Source organism: Elephantulus edwardii, unplaced genomic scaffold (assembly GCF_000299155.1).
Source record: "Elephantulus edwardii isolate Elephantulus edwardi_28Jun2011 unplaced genomic scaffold, EleEdw1.0 scaffold00082, whole genome shotgun sequence".
NCBI classification, from domain to species: Eukaryota; Metazoa; Chordata; class Mammalia; order Macroscelidea; family Macroscelididae; genus Elephantulus; species Elephantulus edwardii.
Window position 1 is genome coordinate 11,471,535 of NW_006399832.1, and position 22,589 is coordinate 11,494,123.

Genomic DNA, 22,589 nt, shown 5'->3' on the forward strand with positions numbered 1-22,589 from the left:
CAGCAACATAAGAAGTTTGGTTTTTCCATTTATTGCTTATATTTGCTATTGAAAAAGAAGTCTTGTGTCCTGTCTTATTAGCTTTATGAACCATAGATTCATCAGTAACAGCCACAAAAGAATTTTTTCTTAGAAAATGTAAAGGAATTTAAGAGACAGAATTAAAAAAAAAAAGACCCACACCACAACACCACCTAAATAACTATACCAAGTAACTGTTTTCTTTTCCTTTGAAGAAGGAGAATTCATTAGAGTGCAAAAAATAGGTGTTAATGGTTCCAAGTTTTAGGCAGATGGCTGTTATGTATCTCTCTGAAAGATGTTTAACTCCTATTCCCTGTAGACTGTGCCTTTTGTAATTAATTGCCTAATGATTCTCTTCTCTCAGAATTATAAAATTTATGTTGCAAGAATATAACTAATTGGAAGCTAGCAGAAATTAATGTATACAAAGGAATCAAATAAATTTATTTACTCCAACATTTATGAAATATTTATTGCATATTGTACTTAATTTCTAGCTTAAGGCGTAGTGCATTAAGTAATACACTGTCTCCATCTTTTAGGAGTTTACCCTTTAATTCATTAATATTACTTCTTAATTTCTTCCATATACTTTAGTTTCTCTTCATTCTGGAGCAATTTTTGTAGATTGTTCAAAGGCCATTTAGATATTTTTTTTTCTTTCTTATGTTTTTAATATCTTTTGCTTTCTTCATATATGACCTGCTTGATGTTTTCCCAAAAATCATCCAGTCTTTGGTAATTAGTGTTCAGTACCGCATATCTAATCTTAATGTGGCCTCTAAATTCAGGTACTATATTCTTTATAATAGCTTTGTTCTCATGTATTTGTTTTATGTTTTTTTCACCTTAACTTGAACTTGCATAGTAGCAAATGATGCGGTGTTTCACAGTTAACATTTGGCTTTTTTCTAACTGATGATATTGAACTTGTCCACAGTCTCTACATAGTTGTCATTAATTTGATTTCTGTGTATTCCATCACCATTTATATTCTGGAGACCAGAACTCTGAAATAAATTTGTCGACAGTTAATTCCTTTTGTGTGCTCTGAGGGAGAATATATTTCATGTCTTCAAGCTACTAGTGATGACTGGCAGTCTTTGGTGTTTATTGATTTGTAGATGCATACTTTCAATTTCTACCTTTGTCTTTACATGACCTTCTTTCTTCTATGGTCTCTGTGTCTGCATTTGGTATATTCATTCTTTGTGTCTCTTTCTCTCTTGTGGAACCATCAGTCACATTGATTATAACTTACTCTATTTCAGTTTCATTTCATGTTAACTAATTAAATCTGCAAAGATGCTATTTCCACATATAGTCACATTCTTAGAAGACAGATGACTTGATAGTACCTTTTGAGGAGGTGCAAGTCAGCTCATTGCATATACACTTTTACCTGTATCAGATTTTCTGATTACTCTCATATTTGGAACTTGTTTATATTGTGTGTTGCACCTTAGGAATTCTGTGCTATTGAGAGTCTATAATTTGTTGCCTACTTTTTTACTGAGTTTTGTTTTGTCAGTGAATTCACTTCCTGATATCATCTTTCTGCCTCCTCAAATTTTATTAAAATGGTTTATAAAACTTCATCAGTTTCACCTACCTTACTCAGTATTTTCAGTGAGATCCCTCTTATCTAACTCATCAGAAATTTTCCATCTTCCAGAATTCAGCTTATGACTCATGACGAGGAATTTTATGCCAGGCCCTATAGAGTTTTTCCTATATGCATATGCATGTGCATATGCAGCTTAGTATTCTTCTGATGACTTATATACATCTCATTGAAAAAAGTCAGGGTTTATCTTCTTCAGGATGGATTGGAGCTCAACATAAAGAAGACAAAGATTCTCACCATTGGGCCAAATTGTCAGCACCATGATGAATGTGATGGATTCAGAAGAATTTGAGGTTGTTAAAAGTTACAGCTTGTGTGGCTCCACAGTCAACACTCTTGGCACCAGAAGTCAGGAAATCAAAAGACATATTGCATTAGGTAAATCTGCTGTAAAGAACCTCTCCAGAGAATTGAAATGCAGTGATGTCAGTGTAGAGACTAAGGTGTGTCTGATCCAGCTCATGGTCTTCACAATTACTAGCTATGCATCAGAGCACTGGGCAGTGACTAAAGATGACAGAAGAAGAATCAGTGCTTTTGAGTTGTGGTGCTGGAGAACAGTCTTGAACATACCATAGACTGACAAGAAAACAAATAGGTCTGTCTTAGATAGGGTGAAACTAAGTTTCTCCTTGGAGGGTAGAGTTTTGAAGCTATGTCTCATGTTCTTTGGGCATGTGTCCAGGAGGGACAGATCCTTGTAGAAGGACATCTTGCTTGGAAGAGTCGAGGGACAGTGCAGAAGAAGACCCCAGATGAGATATAGTAACTAGGGGAATGGAGGTAGGTGTGTCGGAGTCAGTGAGACTGGCTCAGGACAGGACAGACTTCAGAGCTATTTTATGTAGGGTCGCTATGAGTTGCAGGCGACTTGACGGCACATAACAGCAATCACATAGCTCTTGAGTTGGGACCCTAGGTTGGGTTTTCAAGGCTGTACGTCATGTGAGAGGAGATTGTCATCCTGGAACTACTAGTGAATTTGATCCTACAGAGAGGAATGGCCTTTGGATTATATTCCCTATGACCTGAGCAACCAGAACTTGTTTTGTTTTTTTTTTTCTCTCTAAGGTACCCTTTTTTGGGTTGTGTATGTGTTGTGTGTGCACACACGTATGTATATAGAGGGACATACACCTTTTTTCTCTACTGTGAATTCTACATATTCCACTAGCACTGGATTTTTAATGTCTGCCTCGTATGCAGCTAAGATCGCAAGCGCTAAGCTTGCTCTCCATCCCTTCTCCTTTGTTTTGCTCCAAAGGGTGCCTCCAGGCAGGAAGTGATCATAGACTCATCTCTTTTATTTCCCTTCTTTCTGAAAGCCACCTCTTCATTAACTTATGATTTTAAATACCAGAAATTTATTTTTGAGAAATTGAAAACTACTTGGACATACCTTTCCTATAATGAAATTCAGCTTATTAGAATTTTTTTTGTGAGATCAATTTAGTATATTTTATACTATAACTAGTTTGGTGCAGAACTTAGGCATGCCTATATATTAGCAACATATCAAAGATAAGTCACACCAGCTTGAAACCCTAATGTAAACCACTTTATAAAAACCCCATCCTGAGAAGAAACAGCATGGTAAAATCACTTGTGTTGAGAAAAGCACTTTGAGAATGAATCTGTTAAAGAAAGTTTGTTTTCTTAGCTTTTGATGTCTTCGGGTAACAAAGTCAACATTCTTCTGTGTTTAATAAAAATAAGTTTAGAAAAAGGAACAGGTGTTTAGGTAATAAAAAACTATTCACAGCTTAAATGATTAAGGTGCCTTGTTTTCATTATTATAATTACTGAAACAGGAGATTTTGAAATTAGTCTCTTGGTGGAGGAGGGTGCCTAGGAAGTGAGTTGTATGACCTTCTTGATCTTTGAGCTTATTGTGTTGTGTGTAACTACCTAGAGTTAGTACATTTTAAAATAATTGATTGTCTGAAAACATAAATAAAACTGTAAAGTGCAGCTACTAGGAATTTATGCATGACATTTTTATTTTCATTATAGAAATAGTACATTACTAGAAAAGGAAATAAATTTAACATAACTTTTAACTAATATATTTTTATGCTTAAAACTCATAGATATTAAAATTGAACTGTTTGTTTAAATTAAGCTTTATTATTTTAAAAATAGATTGTTGTTTGATATATCCATGAAGTTGATTAATGAGGATAACAATAAATTCAAGTTAGTTTTAGATATGAGTTTAATAAAATCTTACTACTTGATATATTCTTTCTCTTTGTCTTCATTCCTAATATGATGTAAAACCCCAAAATATTCAATGTAAACATTCATACTTGCTATGTACTTTCTTTTGTGAATGATAAAGGTGCTATACATTTTCATTTTGCTAAATGACATGTTTCTTTTAGATAAAGAATAGTAAGAAAGAATTTCATTGAATGTTGTGCAGAGCTTTCTTAATTATCTACTACTATTATACTAGAGATGCCATTGTTGTTATGTGCCGTTGAGTCGCTTGTGACTCATAGCAACCCTATGTACAAGAAACCTAAACCCTGCTCTGTCCTGTGCCAACATCATTGTCTCCGACACACCTACTTTCACTAACCCAATCACTGACTCGATCTATCTAATGGAGAGTATTCCTTTCCTGCACTATCTCTCCACTCTCCCAAACATGATATCCCTCTCCAAGGGCTGGTCCCTTCTTGCAACATGTCCAAAGTATGTCAGATGAAGCTTCAGAATCCTTGCCTCCACAGAGCAGCCCAGCTTCATCCTCTCCAGGACAAACCTGTTTGTTCTCCTAGCAGTCCATGATATAGTCAACACTCTTCTCCAGCACCACAGCTCAAAGGCATCGATCCTTTTTCTGTTAGCCCTAGTCACTGTCCAGCTCTCCAATACATAGCACACAATTGTAAAGATTATACAGGATCAGGCACACCTTAGTCTCTAGCCTGATGTTGTTGCTCACTTTCCCAATTCAGTTTTTCTCTTGATTTCCTGGTTGCTAGTACCAAGAATGTTGACTAAGGAGCCAAATAAACTAAATGTGTTAACTATCTCAGTCTCTTCACCATCCGTATTTATGCTGCCAATTGGCCCAGTGATGAGAATCTTTGTTTTCTTGATGTTGAGCTTCAATCCGTATTAAAGGCTGCAGTCCTTAACCTTCTGCAGCAAGCACTTAAGGTCCGCCTCAGTTTCAGCAAGCAGGGTTGTGTCATCTGCATAACGCGGGTTGTTGACAAATTTTCACCAGTCCTGATGCCACATTCCTCCTCGTACAGCCCAGCATCCCGGATGATCTGTCCTGCATACAGATTGAAAAGGTATGGAGATAGAATACATCCCTTGTGGACTCCTTTCCCAATTTTCAACCATGCAGTGTCTCTTTGCTCTGTTCTGACAACTGCCTCTTGGTCCAAGTATAGGTTTCACATAGTGGATATGTTTAACAAGTGAGAAATTATTCCCTTACAACTTAAGAGGCTGTTATTGTTATGTGCTTAGAGTCTGAACCAACTCTTAACTAACATTCCAGCAGGTTTTAGAGGCTGTAAATCACGTTAGGAAGTAGCCCTTCTCTGTCTCACAGAGTAGCAGTTCCATTTTGAACCACATGCCTTTGGCAACACACCTCACAGCTAAATCACCAGAGCTCACTCTAAGATGCTAGAAGGCTTAGTTTAGGATACCAGCAGTAAGGAAATATCCTTTTTCTCTGTCAGTTTTAGAGGAAAGTTTTTGTTTTCTATAGCATCTTTTGCTTGCTAAAAGTAAAGAGGAATTGAATTGCTTGCTGTAAAAGATTAAAAACTGCAGTCTTCATTATGGATTACATCTCAACATTAAGAAGACTAAAATCCTCACCACTGGACCAATAGGTGAAAAATAGATAGAAATTGTCAACAATTTCATTTTGCTTGGATCTGCATCCTTGGTACCAGCAGAAGAGATCAAATGATGTATTGTATTGGAAATATCTGCTGCCAGAGATCTCTACAAAATTCTAAAGAGCAAGGCTGTCAGATTAAAGACCAAGTTGTGCCTGGTCCAAACCACAATTTTTACAATTATTTTTTTCCATGATTTTTCATTTACTTACTATTCATCTGAAAGTTGAGTAAGGATAACAGAGGATTTGATTTGATGTCTCTGAGTTGTGGGGCTTACGAAGAGTACTGAACAGAACATGAATTGACAAAAAAACCCAAATATGTCTTGGAAAAATCGCAGTCAGTATACTGCTTAGAGACAAGAATGATGCAAGTTGATCTTACATACTGTGGGTATGTTATTAGAAGAAGCCAGTCCTTGGAAAGGGCCATCATGCAGGAAAAGTGGAAAATCAGCAAAAGACAGGGCGATCTTTCAAGAAATGAACGGGCCCAAGTATATAAAAAATGTTGAGGATGGCACAAGATAAGGCCTGGTTCAGGTCACTATGAGTCATTGTTGACAAGACAGCATGTAATAAAAACAACACAGCATCTATAAGTTTGGTATTCCTTGGAGAACTCCATTTATCTCCATTTTTGCTCATGCCAGTAAGCTTCATAACCCAGGGACTTGGCCCCAAAATTATGCACTCCATTCCTAGTAATACTGAGGTTTCCCTTTGTGAACTCCATTTCTTCCTTATTACAGAACAACCTATAGGAAGATGTACATCTGATTTGGATTATGATATAATTAAATAGTATTGCATTTTATTCTTTATAAGTTTACAGCTATTTAGTTTGTCGGATCATGAATGATCGTAACATAGCTTTTGCAGATAGCATTTTCTTGTTAGGTGTTATGTTGAGAAAGACTCATGCAAGCCTGTGAACAGCAAATATGAACTGTGTCCTACCTATGCCATCCTTACAATGTCTGACACCCTTGAGCTGCAGTTACTGTGTTAGTCCACCTGGGTGAGGGCTTTTCTCTTTTCTGAGTCCATCTTTCTTCCCAATCATGATATACCTCCAAAGGATAACCTGTCCAAGCATCGTGCCCAAAATATGTGAGATGAAGCTTTATCATCTTTGCCTCTAACAACACATTCGAAAGGCATTTTAATTCTTTCTTCCTTTTTCATTGTTCAGCACTCAGCAGTATTATAAGTGAAAAGACCATAGCCTGTCAAAGGTGTACCTTACTCCTCAATAATTTGGAGAGGACCCTGATTGCAGACTTGCCTAGTGTAATACATTTCCTAACCTCTAACTGCTGGGACCATGGGTATTAATTGTGTATCCAAGATGAAGTCATTGACAGTTTCAGTCTTTTCTCCATCTATTTTGATGCTGCTTATTGGTCCAGTGTTAAGAACCTTTGTTTTCTTGACATTGAGATGCAATTCTTTTTGAAGTCTGTAGTCTTTGATCCTCTGGAGCAAGCACATCAAGGAAGTGGTATCAGAGAGATCATTTCTGATGTCAGAGGAATGCTCGATGAAAGCAGAGAATACCAGAAGAAGGTCTATTTGTACTTTATTTACTGTGGAAGCCATTTGACTGTGTGAACAATAACAAATTGCATCTAACATTTCAAAGAACCTAGAACACACAATTGTACTCATGCGAAATCTGTTCCTAGAACAAGAGGCTATTGTGCAAAGGAGCACTGGATGGCTTAAAATAAGAAAATGTGTTAGGGTTGTATCCTTTCACGATACCTATTCAAACTCTATGTTGCACAAATTATTTGAGAAGCTGTAGTCTCTGAAAAAGAATGTGGTATCAGGAATGGAGGAAGACTCATCAATAACTTGTAAATCAAGTGATACAACTTTGCTTACTGAAAATGAAGAGACCTGGAAGCACTTATTGCAGAGGATCAAAGACATATTACATACAAGTATTTTCAGGGGTTATAATGGAGTCTTGGGACAAAGTGCTAAGTCAGCTCCAATATAATCCTTTGTACCATTGAATGATACGTTGCCTAATCCTGTGTATTTCTTACAGTCTCTACTGTGTGTGGACCCATTGTTGCAGCAATTGTGTCAATCCATATCTTTGAGAGTCAACCTTTTTTGTGGACCTTCTACTTTACCAAGGATGATGGTTTTTCTAGTGCCCACCTTCTCTGATACCCTTACAAACCTAAAAGATTTAGACCATTCTCAGAAACAAAAAAGCAGAAAACCCACAAATTCAACTTGCTGGAGGGTCTACTATGAGTCAGTTCCAGTTCAACAACAACAAGATACTGGTTTTGTTTTAGTAGGGGGAAAACTCCAGAGTATTGGGATTTTTAGACTTACAAACCTTCTTACTAAGAAGCTTCTCTAAGTGGAAGAGAGGGGAGGACATTTAAAATTACTTAAGAAAAAAAAATGTTTCTATCTTGTCTCTATTAATGCCACCTAATTTGCCTACTTCTTAGTAGGTTATTATATCAATCTTAGCATTAATTTGGTCAAGAAGGTAATACCTAGCACTCACTTAAAACATCTTCTTTTATAACTATTCCTGTATACTTACCCTCCAAATCATTCTTAACACAATCCTCTAGAATATGTTTACCAAACTATTAAAGTTGACATAAAAATAAAAAAGTAGGGTGTAGAATTTTTATTTGATTGTTTTGGTTTCTACCTGACCTGGTAGTTTAAAGCAAAATATGGACTAATAATTTTCTAATAGAATAGCATCAGCTTTCATGCTAATTTTTTGTGAATTAATTAAATTAACCTCTTTTCCAGTTTTAACTGGTTGACTGATTAACTGGCAGTTGTTTATACAATAAGTATAAACCACTTTGACCACATAGACATTCATAACTATCGTATAACCTAAAAGAAATGTCTTGTGTATTTACTCACTCAAGTATTATATTGTTTGTTTCAAACGTCTTTTTCTTTATTTTCTCTACTAAAATATTTCTTAAAATTACTTGCAAATATTTTCCTATCTTTGACCTTAGTTGCATATAATACTTTGTCATTTTTATTTAGAACATTTCTAGTACGTACATATGAGTAGTAACCCTAGTACAACTTTTTCTTCCCCAGCTGTATTATGATAACTTCTCTTATATATCTGTGTTTCTTGGCTTGAATATCTGGTAACTATTATTTACAAATAATGGACTCTTTTGTACAAGGTTAGACTATTCTCTACAGGGGCATTTTAAATTCTGGCTCGAGTTTATTAGCTTTTGAATTCAGTGTTGTTTTTTAGTGAAAATTATAAGCTTTTATTTTTTTTCTTAAGAGTTATGTTTGTGGATAAACAGAACACCTGAACTTTTGTTGTTTTAGTTTAACTAGAAAGAGTTTGCTCGTTTTTACATTTTACTTTATGAAATTGTCAGTGGTTTCTTTGGTGCTTTGTTTCAGTCAACAATCATTTTTGAGGCTCTTAGAGCACATGTAGCAACATGAAGACTTAAAACATGTTCTGCCTTGCTGGCTAACATTCTAAAATGTAACACCTAATATAAAAAATAATCATTTGAAAAATGATAATACATTTTCCAAATTTTATTCTTTGTCAGTTTTATAACTATTGTTTGCCTAATTCTGAATATTAATGATGAAAAAGATATAGGAAAGGACTGCATTAGCTTCATCACAACGGTTTTAGTATGTTGTATTTTCATTATCAAGGAACTTTCTAAATTTCATTCTTTACCTCTTGTATAACCCAGTTGTGTTCCAGCAGGGTATTACTTAGGTTCTACAAAGGTTATTTTGTAAACTTTAATCTTATATGGTTAATTTCCAGTTTTATAGCATAGTGGCCTGAGAATATATTTTGTATTAATTTAAGATTTTTTAATATGTTGAGGTTTGCTTTGTCTCCTAATATATGGTTAATTCTGGAGAATATACCATGTATATTTGAGAAGAAAGTGAATTGGTTTTTAGTAGGGGGCAGTACCCTGAATACCGCCACAATGTCAAGTTGGCTGATTGTACATATTAGATCTTCTGCATCTTTGCTAAGTTTCTTTTGAGTTGATGTATCCTTTAGCTCTGAGAATGCTGTGTACTCCCCTACCACTGTGGTGGTGCTATTTCTTTCTTCAGTTTTGTTAACCGTTATTTTTTATGTATTTTGCAAGTCTCATTTGGTACACAAATGTTGACGAACGTTATGTCTTCTTGATCTTTTATGCTTTTAATCATTATATAGTGTCCTTCCTTTCCTTTATGGTGCTTTTCATCCTGAAATCTATTTTGTCAGAGATTAGAATTGCCACTCTTGGCTTTTTGTGGATGCTTTTGCTTGGTCTGTTTTTCCCCCAGCCTTTAATTTATCTTTCTCCTCAAATTTTAGATGTGTCTCTTGTAGGCAACATATTGATGTGCTTTGCGTTTGTTTGTTTCTTTGTTTTATCCATTCTGATACTCTTTTTCTCTTAATTGGTGCATTTAGTTCATTTACATTAAATACGATTATTGACAGGCCAGGTTTCATCATTGCTATTTTGCTGTGTTTCTTTATCTGTTGCTTCTAATTACTATGGCCTGTCACTTTCCTTTCCTATCTCTGTGTCAAGGATTTCCCTTAATCTTTTTTTCAAATTTTTGTCTTGTTTTCACAAATTCCTTACATTCCTTCTTTTCTGTGAATAACCTAATTTCTCCTTCATATTTGATAAACAGCTTTGCTAGATATAGCATCCTTGACTAGCAAAATTATTTTCTTTCAACTCTCAGTATATGCCATCCCATTTTCTTTTTCTAGGTGGCATGGTTTCTCCTCAGAAATATGAACTTTATCTTATTGTTTTTCCTTTGTAGGTGACTGTTTTTCTCATACTGTTTTTAGTATTCTGTCTTTATCTTTGAATTTGGAGAAGGTGACTATGACATGTCTGATGTTTTTATTTTGGGGTAGTCTGTTCATTGTTTGCTGAGCTTCTTAGATGTGGATTTTCCTGTTCTTTTTAATACTTGGACAATTTACTTCCAATACCGCTTTCATAATTTTATTTGTGATTTCTCTGTCCCTCTCGTGTTCTGGAATTTCAATGATATGTATGTCATTCCTTTTGATACCACATGATTCTAGTGTTCTTTCTGTCTCATCTCTGAGTTTTCATCTAGTATGTTTCCAGTGAAGCTCTTGTCTTCCAGCTCACTGACTGACTGTTCCATCTCTTCTATTCTGCTTTTTGTCTTTCCATTGTGTTGGACACTTCTGCTCTTTTGGTCTTAAAAATCTGGATTGCATTTCTGTTCTTTCCAGTACAATATTCAGTGTACCCTCTCTGTCTTGTGATGATGTTTTAAGTTCTTGTACCACTTTATCTATAGTTTAAATTACGTCTTCCATCTTTCCATTTTCTTCCATAGTTGTTCAAGTTGCTCCTCATCAATATATCACTTCTGGTTCCCTATCTGTGGAGTTCTCTGGAGTATTCGCTTTCTTGATGGTTTCCATTGTTTCTCCATCACTTGTACCTTCTTTTATAGTTGTTCATAATAGCTCCACATCAACATATTTCTTTGAGTTCCTTTTATCTGGGGTATTCATTTGGTCTGCAATATGCTCTGCTTTTTTAGGTAAGTGGGAATTTTTTTTTCCATATTTGAAGCAACTTGCTGGTTTCTTGGCATTTTGTGAATCTTTTCTTAGTAGATGTTGGGCTTTTTAAAGTGTGGAATGTCCCAGGAAAGGGCAGTGTTCTGTGATGGACCAGAATGTCAGTGCTTCTGGATCAGTGGTCTGGAAATTGTGGCTAGTCCATGCCTGTTATTTTTGGTTTAAGAAATCCAAAGCTTTCTCCACATGTTGCAGTCAGGAAGGTTCACGGCAGATGTACCTGCATCATGAATATATTGTTCTGCGGAAACCAAGGCTGGTCCATGCCTGGTTCCCCTTTAGCTTAAGAAATCTCAAGCCTTCTCTCTGTGTGTTGGAGTCAGGTTCAAGGGCAGCTGTTTCTATATAATTTCTTAATAAAAAAGTGTGTTTTATTTGGTATTTTTTAAAAGAATTTAGTCTAGTTTGAAGAAATCCTTTCTAAATTTTGTAAAAATTCTAAGGTTTCTTTTACAAATGATCAAGCTTCAAGAACAATGTGAAATTTTTAAAAACCTTACAAATGTCTATGAAGACGATGGTAAAAAAGCTTAGTGATTACAGAAGTCCATATTTGACTTGTGTACAACAATGAAAGCTTTGTGTTAGCTCCAAACATTTCATGACAGGGGTCACAGGCAGTGGTCCTTTTATAAAGCTTGTGAAAGCTGAGAAATTGTAGTTTTATTTTTTGAAAACTTAATAGTGATTTAAACTACATTCCAAAGTTTGTGGATTTACCACAAAACTCCATAAGTTAAAGGCTTTTATAAATAACTTTTCCTAAAAAAAGAGAGTTTTAGAGTTTTAAAAAATTATTTAGTAATAGCAAGCACAGATGTTTGTATAATTGTTTACTTAAATAGCTTTTAAGGTGATATTTGTTATTAATGTCATTATTAATAAAAGGTTTATTCTAGTCAGTCAATTAATATATAAAGCAATTAGTATGGTAATACTATAACTGTTAGTTAGCCACTGCACTAGTCTTAAGCTAGCAGTGTATAAGACACATTCAGCTTATCCCATCCTGGTGCTTATATATTGATAAATTAACAGAGATATGATAGAATCTACTTAAAATGCTGTTAGATTAAAAAAACAAGTATCTAAAAGGATGATTACATAGTTTAAATTCAGATTTATTATTTAGGTTTATTGTGTAAGTTTTCTACAAATCTTATTTTTAACACTTTCTTTGCATAAGTCATTTTACTCCAGTGAGCTACCAATTAGCTTCCTCTTTTGAGAAATCTGTATCATCAGTATCTGATTATGAAAATAATGCCTTCAAAATAAATACCAAGAAAAGAGGACTACTAATTGATAATAGAGAAATATTTCTCCAGGTCCCTTTTTGTTTCTTGTAGTAATGCTTTGTAATTTTCTTTGACTAAATCCTTTGTACTTCTGGTTAGATTTATTCCCAAGTGTTTAATCTTTTGATTAACTGTTGTGAAGGATATTGTTTTTCTTAGCTCCTGCTCTGTATTCTCTTTGTCACTGTAGAGAAATTCAATTGATTTTTTGTATGTTGACCTTGTATCCTGCCACATTGCTGAATTGGTCAGCTATTCCAGTAGTTTTCTTGCTGAGTCTTTAGGGTTTTCTAAGTTTTCATATCATCTGCATAGTGAGATCATTTTACATTCTCTTTGCCAATTTGGATACCCCTTATTTCCTTCTTTTGCCTTACTGTTATCGCTAAGACTTCCAATACAATATTGAATAGGAGAAGCAATAGTGGGCATCCTTGCCTAGTTCTTGTTCTCAAAGGGAATGCCTTTAATCTTTCTCCATTGAGAACAAAGTTCGCTCTCAGGTTTGTGTATATACTTTTTACTATGTTGAAGAAATTCTCCTCTAATCCTGTTTTGTTGAGTGTTTAAGTCAGCCAAGGGTGTTGGATTTTGTCAAAGGCCTTTCCTACAGCAATTGATAGGATCATGCAGTTCTTGTTCTTTGCTTTGTTTATGTGAGGAATGACACTGATTGTTTTTCTTATGTTGAACCATCCTTGCATACCTGTTATGAATCCCACTTGGTCATGGTGAATTATTTTTTTTATGTATCATTGAATTCTATTGACCAGAATTTTATTAAGGATTTTTGCATCTTTGCTTATGAGAGATACTAACCTATAGTTTTCTGTTTGGGTGGTGTCTTTATCTGGCTTTGGTATCAAATATATGTTTGCTTCGTAGAATGAGTCTGGGAGAATTCTATCTTTTCCTATTTTTTCAAATAGTTTATGTAGAATCGGTGACAGATCTTCTCTGAATATTTGATAAAATTCACTTATAAAACCATCTGGTCCAGGGCTTTCTTTGGCTGGAAGTTGTTTTGTTGTTTTTATTACCTTTTCAATTTCTTTTTCTTTTTGTGATGAGTCTGTTCAGGTGTTTAATTTCAGTTTGTGTCAGTTTAGGTAGATTGTGAATTATTCACTGTTGGTGGGAGTGTAAAATGGTGCAACCACTATGGAAGGCCATTTGGCACTTTCTCAAAAAGTTGGAAATAGAAATACCGTTTGACCCAGTAATTCCACTACTGGGAATATAACCTAAAGAATCCATAACTGCCACCCAAGCAGACTTATGCACACCCATTTTTATTGCAGCTTTGTTCACAATCACAAATATCTGGATACAACCCAAGTGCTCATCAACAAACAGAGGTCTAGAGAAGCTTTGGTATATTCACACGATGGAATACTATCCTGCTTTGAAAAACAAGGAACTCATGAAATATTATACAAAATGGGTGACTCTGGAGAACATTATGCTGACTAAAATATCTCAGTCACAAAAGGACAAGTACTGCATAGTACCACTGTTGTAAAGCAAGTCTGATATCGGAGTTAGAGGGAATCCAAGAGAGAATAAATGATGTATACTACATTGAAACAGATGAGGCAGAAAACTGTTTAGGAGGAATATATGATTAGGTATTATCGTCATAACAAGAATCTAGAATGAAAGCTGCATAGTGGAGTGGACTTGGAGGGGGGAAAACATTGGGGAACAAAGAAAGGGAAATATTAAACTTTTTTGAATAAATTACAAAAGATGGTAAAAGTTTTGTAAAATGTGCCTTCCTCAGACCATTCCAGTCACTTCCTTTATAAACCTCAGTTGCCTGTGACTTGCTGGCAAATGAATATTTTTTTTTCTTTCCTCATAATAATGTAATTTTTTAAAAAATTATTAATTTTAATGAACATTTACAGAGATTTTAGATTTCCATTCATTCATTGTTGTACTTTTCTCCCTGCCCCACCACCCAGTTCTCTCCTCTTTGAAAACGAAAAGAAAAATTCCTTCATTGGTATACAATCCCCCGCCCCAAGTACACTCCACTATGCAACCTTCATTTTGGGGTCTTGTGAAAACCATAAGAACCCATCTTAATATCACTTTTAAACTGTTCTCTCCCTCATCTGTTTCAATGCAATGTACATAATTTATCCAGTTTTTCTCAGTCTTACCCCAACCCTGATGTCACTCCCATTCTGCAACAGTGACACTATGCAGTATTTGTCTTTTTGTGACTGAGATATTTCACTCAGCATAATGTCCTCCATGGTCACCCATTTTGAATAATATTGCATGAGTTCCTTGTTTTCCAATGCAGCATAGTATTCCATTTTATGAATATACCACAGCTTCTCTATCCATTCATTTTTTTTCATGGGCACTTGGTTTGTTTCCAACTCCTTGTTATTGTGAACAAAGTTGTGATAAACATGGGTGTGTATGTATCTGCTTGGGTGTCAGTTATGGTGTCTGTGGTGTATATTCCCAGTAGTGGAATTACTGGGTCAAGTGGTATCTCTATTTGCAACTTTTTGAGAAAGCACCACACCACTTTCCACAGTGGTTGTACCATTTTATACTCCCACCAACAGTGAAGAAGGATTCCACTTTCTCCACAACCTCGCAGCATTTGTTGTTTGCTCTTCTGTTAAATTTTGCTATTCTTACTGGAGTGAGATGATATCTCATAGCTGTTTTGATTTTAATGCATGATAGTGTTATCTTCTATTATGATTATCACATAGGAAATATTCTGTAAATATTTGTTGAATGAGTAAAGGAATGAAAAATACTTAGAATTTGAAAATGAACTTGGTAAAATTGAAAATATTTTTCAAAAGTTGAAAATTATATAACATTGTAGGTCTAATACAACGTGTAATGTAATCAAGTATTACCTTTTAAATACTTATAGATTATCTTTAGTGGTCCACCCTGCCTCTGAAATTAATAGTATTTAATTTCAAAAGATAGCTTCTTAAGTTACCCAGTGACAGTTATTCTTTGTCATTATGTTTGACATCCAGCTCAGCTATCTAAGAGTGGAGCCTGGCTTTCTGGAAAAGTATATGTATATGAATGCACACATACATACAAACTTAAGTGTTTAATATAGTGATATTTATCAATGTAGTTAGTCATTACTGACTAAACAGTAGAATGTTGGCATGTCCTGTTTGTTATTCAGAATAAATTGAGAAAACTGGGTAGCAACTGATTGCACATTTGAAAAACACTTATTGATGAATGATGGGAGGAAATAATATTGGCTCATGTGGTCAAATTAGAAATTTACCACCTCAAGTTGGGTCACTTTGAGATACTGCTTACTGAAGTCTGGTGTCCAACCTTATCTTGGCTTCTTTTTTCACTATCTTTCCCCTTGTCAGTAAGACATACTGCAGAGTTGAAAGTAGCCTGAGTCACTGGTTGTTTATTTTCCCCAAGGAAGTGAAGAATATGTCTTGAAGTTTTAGATTTATTTAAGTGTATATTTTGTTTAGGGTTAGAAGATTTTTACCTTCAAAATTTTATATATTTAAAAGGAGAAAATAATGATTTATAGATTTTAAGCATTTAATAGTCACAGTAGACTGTGGTGTTTTTATCCAAAGCAGATTGTGGTTCTGTGACAGTTGGGTTACTTTGAATTTTAAAACCAGTAATTTATCTTGCTTTAGTTTGTGGTTCCTTAGGATCTCATCCCCCTTTTCTTTTCTCTTTTTTTTTGTTTTGTTTTGTTTTGTTTTTTAGACTGGGAGAAGATAAACAAGATAATCTAAAGATTCTTGAAATTTAAATGAAGTACACAAGCATTTTTTAATGATACTTTTTTACTATTTCATTCTTTAAGAGATTCTGTGGTAATTTTACTTTTTCAGCTGTGACATTTAGAGATTCTATAGCATGTCCAAAGTAGACTGCAGAACTCAGATTCAGGTTTCTGATTCCCTTTTGCCTTATATCTCACCTGGCTATATTAAGAAAATGAAATTGATAACTCTTAGAGTTACTGAGGTTTTACTAAGACAAACTTTCATCCTGGAAAAACATGTGGGTTTCGAGAGTATAATGGCTAAAGAATAACATTCACTGAGTGGTTTAACTCTTGGGCATTATCCAGTTACTGACAGTTTAAGTAGCCAACAGTGTCATTTCATTTCGACATTGAGAATACCCTGGGAAGATCACACTCTGTCTTTCTCATGTCTGAACTGCCCGCTGCCAAGCTCCTGCAGTTCTTCTGTCACATGAGATGAAGTGTGGGGTTTTGTGGAGCCACCTTTCACAATAAGAAGTCTTGTGTAAAGATTCCCCATTTTCTAGAGTCAATGAACCTAATGAGAACTTGAAATCCATCCCACAGTTCTGCCAATCAGTATTTCAGCTAGAGTAAGTTAATTGGCAATATTTTTTCTCTTTTGTTTTCTTTTTAAAAAATTTCCTGGAAATGGTGAAAGACATTTTGTCATGACAATGAGATTAATGATAATATTAACTCAAATTTTGAATGTGGTCTCTTGAGGGAAAAAGTTCCCCCATCAGCATCAAATCCATACAATTCTGCTGAATTAGGAAGTTGGCAAATTTATTTACCATATATCTGTCTCCTTGTCCTTCCTCTTATTCACTGCTGCCCATATTTATCCTACACCATCCTTTGAGTTTAACTCTTTGATGACTACTGAAACAACTTTGTCACTTTCTTATTACCACTCATCACTTCCTATTGTTTTCCAACTCTCTTCAAGCTGTTCCTCATAACTTATGATGAGTGTGTGTGAATTAAGAAACAATATGGATTTCTTTTTCCTTGTAAATTGAATGCATTTTTATAGGCTTGAAAATAGGATAGACACTTGAGAATCCTTATTTGACTTGTAGGAGTCATAGAGACTGTGATGATGGCACGGGATAGCCTAGGTTTCAGATCTGCTCTTCATAGGATTATTATACGTTGCAGTTGACTCACAACGCCTAACAATAACAGCAACAACAACACTGGTACAGTGGTTAAAGCACTCACTTGCTAAATGAAAAGTCGGTAATTTGAACACACCAGCCTATCCATTGCAGAAATATGTGTCAATCTTGTGTAAAAATTTTCAACCATGGAAATCCTATGCCAATACATTGCCAGTTATTATAAACCATAAAAACAAAACTAGGCTAATAGAATCTATTCAAGTATGTTATTACAAGTGCAAGTAAACTGAGAGACAAACTATTTTTCATGATACAAAAGCATAAAAAAAGAAAGAGAAATTCTATTTAAGCAGTAACTAGAATATATAGCTAGCCCTCTATCTTCATGCCAAGGTTTTAGAGTCTGCATTTTAATTGTAGGGAAAAAATTGGCTTAAAAATGGTTTTGTGAACTGACTTAACACATTTGGTCTTACACAACTCATAGCTTCTTTGAAGTAAATAGTAACATGTACCAAAAAGTTTGAAGTGTGGGAAGATTAGACTACTCTTTTCATTATTTTGGGATCTGACTATAATAAACTAAAATAAGTGCATTGTCCAGTCAGAGAAATAATTGACGTCGGACCCTCCAATGATTTTTTAGAGGCTGTAAATCAAGTAATAGGAGATTGCCTATCTTTCTCACACAGCACTGCTGGTAGATTTCATCACCATAGAACCATGACTTTTGGGTTAGTAGTACAACTCTCTTGTAACTGCACCCAAAAGGTTCAGAATAAATTTTGCAACATATATATAGACAATATTTTTTTTAATTAATTTTAATGAAAGTTTACAGAGACTTAGAATTTTCATTCATTCACTGTTGCAGTTTTCTCCCTGGCCACCCTCTCCCTTCAAATCGCTCTTTGAAAAATAAAGAAAAAAAATCTTTCAATACAATCCTTCCCCTCAAGTCTCCACTGTGCAGCCTTCATTCTGGACTCTCATGACAATAATACCTAATTATATATCCCTTTTAAATAGTTCTTACCCTCATCTGTTTCAATGCGGTATACATTATCCCCTCTTTCTCAGTCTTCCCTCAACCCCAATTTCAGTCCCGTTTTACAACAGTGGCCCTATGCAATTGTCCTTTTGTGACTGAGATATTTCACTCAGCATAATGTCCTCCAGGGTCATTCACTTTGTATAATATTTCCTTGCTTTTTTAATGCAGCATAGTATTCCATTGTGTGAATATACCAAAGCTTCTCTAGCTATTCATTGTTGATGGGCATTTGGGTTGTTTCCAGCTCTTTGCTATTGCAAACAAAGCCAAAATAAACATGGGTGTGCATATATCTGCTTGGGCGGTGGGTATGGTTTCTTTAGGGTATATTCCCAGTAGTGGAATTGTGGGGTCAAATGGTATTTCTATTTGCAACTTTTTGAGAAAGTACCATACAGCCTTCCATAGTGGTTGCACCATTTACCCTCCCACCAACAGTGCACAAGGGTTCCAGTTTCTCCACAACCTCACCAGTATTTGATGTTTGCTGTTCTGTTAATTTTACTATTCTTACTGGAATGAGAAGATATCTCATAGTTGTTTTGATTTTCATCTCTTTTAGAGCTAAGGATTTTGAACATTTTTTCATGTACTTGTTGGCCATCTGAATGTCTTCTTTAGTGAATTGTCTGTTCATATCTTATGCCCATTTTTCAGTTGGGTTATTTACCTTTGTCTTGTGGTGGTATATATATATAGACAATCTTAAGTGCAGTATTTTTTTAGCAAATAAGAACAAAACTGTTGATGTTCCTCTTAAATGGGCTTGAAGAAGTCCCATCACACTATCTTTTTTGGTGTTCCAATCACCACTTCTTATACAAGTTCACATTTGACAAATCTATGGGTTCCAAAGTCAAGGGTCTGACTTCTTGCTAGCATCAAGCAACCACAATCGTGTAGAGTCCATGACATGATGAAGAGCCATTTAACTATTTAGGGTGGAATATCATCCCTAAGAATCAATGTTCTAGCCTCACTAGATTCTTGTACCTTTCCATACAATGGTTGGGTGAATCATAATAATATTAGGCAAATCCATCTGTCTTGCATATCCTTAATTTTACTTTTAAGCGCCTTTATGCAGTATTCATGAAACTAGTTTACAAACTTCCTTTTTACCAATAAAACACATTCCATGGTCATTTCGCTTATTGGTGATGTCTCAGTTCTTAAGATTTCAATAACTGGGCCAGCTATTCCAGTGCTTGGAATATACCTTGAGAATATGAGAACAGAGGCACAAACTGAGATTTGTATACCAGTGTTTATAGCAACATTATTCACCATCACAAGAACATGGAAACAGCCCAAGTGCCTAACTACAAGTGAAGGGATTGAAAAATTATGGTACATTTACACAGTGAAATACTATGCAGTACGCAGGAGCAGTGATTTTGTAAATTAGTACCTAACTTGGGAGAGACTGGAGAGCATTATGCTGAGTGAATTAACTCAGTCCTACAAGGATAAATATTGTATAAAACCATTATTGTAAAATGAGTATAAGGATCCAAGAGGGGTGGGAGAGGCTGGAAGCAGAGGAATGTGGATGTGAAGGAGGAGGAGGCGATTAATCATCAGGTTGTACAATTTGAGGGGTGAGGGAAATTGAAAGAATTTGTTCGAATTTTTATTCGAATTTTGTAGATAAACTAGTAGAAAAATTTTTTTAAAAACTAAAAAAATAATATTTCAATAACTAAGTACCTATAATATTGCTCTCAGGGCTATGAGCTTTTTGCTAACAAACTATCCGTAACTTTTTATATAGAATAAAGGACTAGGGATTGACAAAGTTTTAGTCATTGCTTTTGTTTCAAGTACATGAAACAAAGTACATTTAGGTGTAATTTAATGGTTTAGCCAATATAGAGATATCAGTTACTGTCTTCTTACATTTTTATTTTGTTTGTTGCTTCCACTTGTCCCAAAAGTCTGTGACATTATCTCTGAATCACTAGCAGAAGTTTCCTTTATTTGCTCCATATTACTAGTGTTAGTATAATTGATATTAGTTAATATAGAATAATAATATATTTCATAGCAGGGGTTTTTTTCAAAGCAACTGTTAACAGGTGCCTCCAAGACCTGTATTCAGTTCTGTCATTGTAATTAAACTAGAAATATTTCATTGTTGTTTTTATGTACCGTCAAGTCAGGACTGGCTCATAGTTGACTGTCCCATGGAACCAACTCATAGATGATCCTCTTACGGGTTTTCAGAATATCACAGGAAAGGAGATTGCCCATCTGTCTCCCAAGGATTAGCTGATAGGTTTGAACTGCAAGGCTTTGGGTTGGCAGTGCAATTCCTTACCACTAAGCCACCAGAGTTCCCTAACAGTGCATTGAGTAAACAAAGGTAAACGAAGACTATTTTGGTGAAATTATTCTTTTTGTGCAGTGTCTTTTATATTTTGGATTAGTGATAAAGTATTGCACATTATCCACTTGACTAGCCTTACTCAATCTACATATAGTTTTAGAAGAGTAATTTTGTTAAACTTTTGGAAGCTAGAGCCTATTGTCCTATTGTAAGGCAGAAGCTTATTATTGAGAAACTCAGATATTTTCTACAAATAGTAATAGAAAAGTGAGATTGTGTGCTGGTAAGGTGGTTATTGTTGTTGTGTACCATAGAGTCAGAACTGAGCCCTCGCCAACCCTCCATTGGGTTTTCAGAGGCAGCTAATCTCGAACAACTGGTGGACTCAAACTACATGTCTTAGGGATTTCAGGCAACTTCTTACGAGCAGGCCATCTGAACTTCTGGTAAGGTGGTAAACATGTAATTCAGAAAATCAAGGAGTTTCAATGACTTCTGGCTCTCACAGATTTTATTGTGTTCTCATATCATGTATGTCGGTGATGAAACAGCATGCTAATACTTAGCTTGTTAATATAATTTTAGGCACTTTAAGAAAAGATGACTCCATTATTTCAAGTCCTGATGTCACTGATATTGCACCAAGTAGAAAAAGAAGGCAGCGGATGCAGAAAAATCTTGGAACAGAACCAAAAATGGCCTCCCAGGAACATCAGCTTCAAGAAGAAAAGTGAGTTATTTTATTCTTTATCCTAATAATAAGATGACTTACAAATTTAAGCATATAATTTTTATTTCTATTTCTACTTAAAACCTTTTTAAAGAAATAAAACTACAGTTTTTAAACTGTAAAATGTTTGTGTATTTGCTGTAGTGTTTAGTTAATTCCTATTTATAACTAAATAAGTACTAAAAATATTTTTAAAATTATTTTTGTGATTCTTATTAATTAGAAATGACATATAGGATACTAAAAATGTTAGAATCCACTTTTGTTTACTAAAGTGTTTCAGTCTAATTTGCTGCTTAACAGAAACCCATATTGCATTCAAATTAGCATTTGATCTGATTATGCTTGGTGATGGTTTTGTGGGTTTTTGTTTGTTTTTGTTTTTCAATAAAATGACTTTTGTCATCTATTTCTTTGTATTGAAATTTAAAATCATATGCTTTGTACCTTTGCTTACTCTTTCTTTTGTGTGTCATCAATATATATCCAAGTTTAGTTTGAATACATTGAGAAATGTGAATAATTACCATTTCATTGTGGTCAAACAAGAAAAGGACCACTTATAAAAAATATTGTCAGTTGAATGAAAAAATGAATGTGCCATTTGTTTTTGGATACACATTTGTGCCCTTAGAATTTATTTTTTTCCCTAATTTTTCCATTAAGTTAGCAAAATATATAATGTAGTACCCCAGTTTAAAGAACTCCTAAAATTCTATTAAAAAGATTGTCCTTTCCGTCATATACCTCTGTGAAGCTCCATAACCTTTATACAGTTTAACTAAAGATACTCTAACTGATTGAATGTATAAGTAATGAACTGACCCAACGACACCTAACAACAACAAAAATCAAGCCATCGTGGAACATGCTTACAGAAATAAGAAAAAAGGTCCTCATTTTTTTTAATTAGTCATTTTTTCCAATAAAAATAATAGTTATGTTAATTACATAATTATTTTTTGTTATCTTAGGTTAGCTTTTTACATCTCAGAGTTTTCCATTTTAATATTAATTATGACCAATCTAATCTACTTAAATAAAAGCTCTTAAGGTTCTGAAGAACTTTTAAAAGGT

At 34.6% G+C, this 22,589-nt stretch overlaps 1 protein-coding gene across 2 annotated transcripts in view; it reads left to right on the plus strand.

Moving 5' to 3' along the window:
* Positions 1–22,589, plus strand: part of XRCC4 (X-ray repair complementing defective repair in Chinese hamster cells 4) — a 326,363-nt gene that overhangs the window by 162,617 nt on the left and 141,157 nt on the right. For both annotated transcript variants that reach the window (XM_006889867.1, XM_006889866.1), the window contains exon 6: positions 21,368–21,512. In XM_006889867.1, the coding sequence (XP_006889929.1) occupies positions 21,368–21,512 (145 nt within the window). The remainder of the gene's footprint in view (positions 1–21,367; positions 21,513–22,589) is intronic.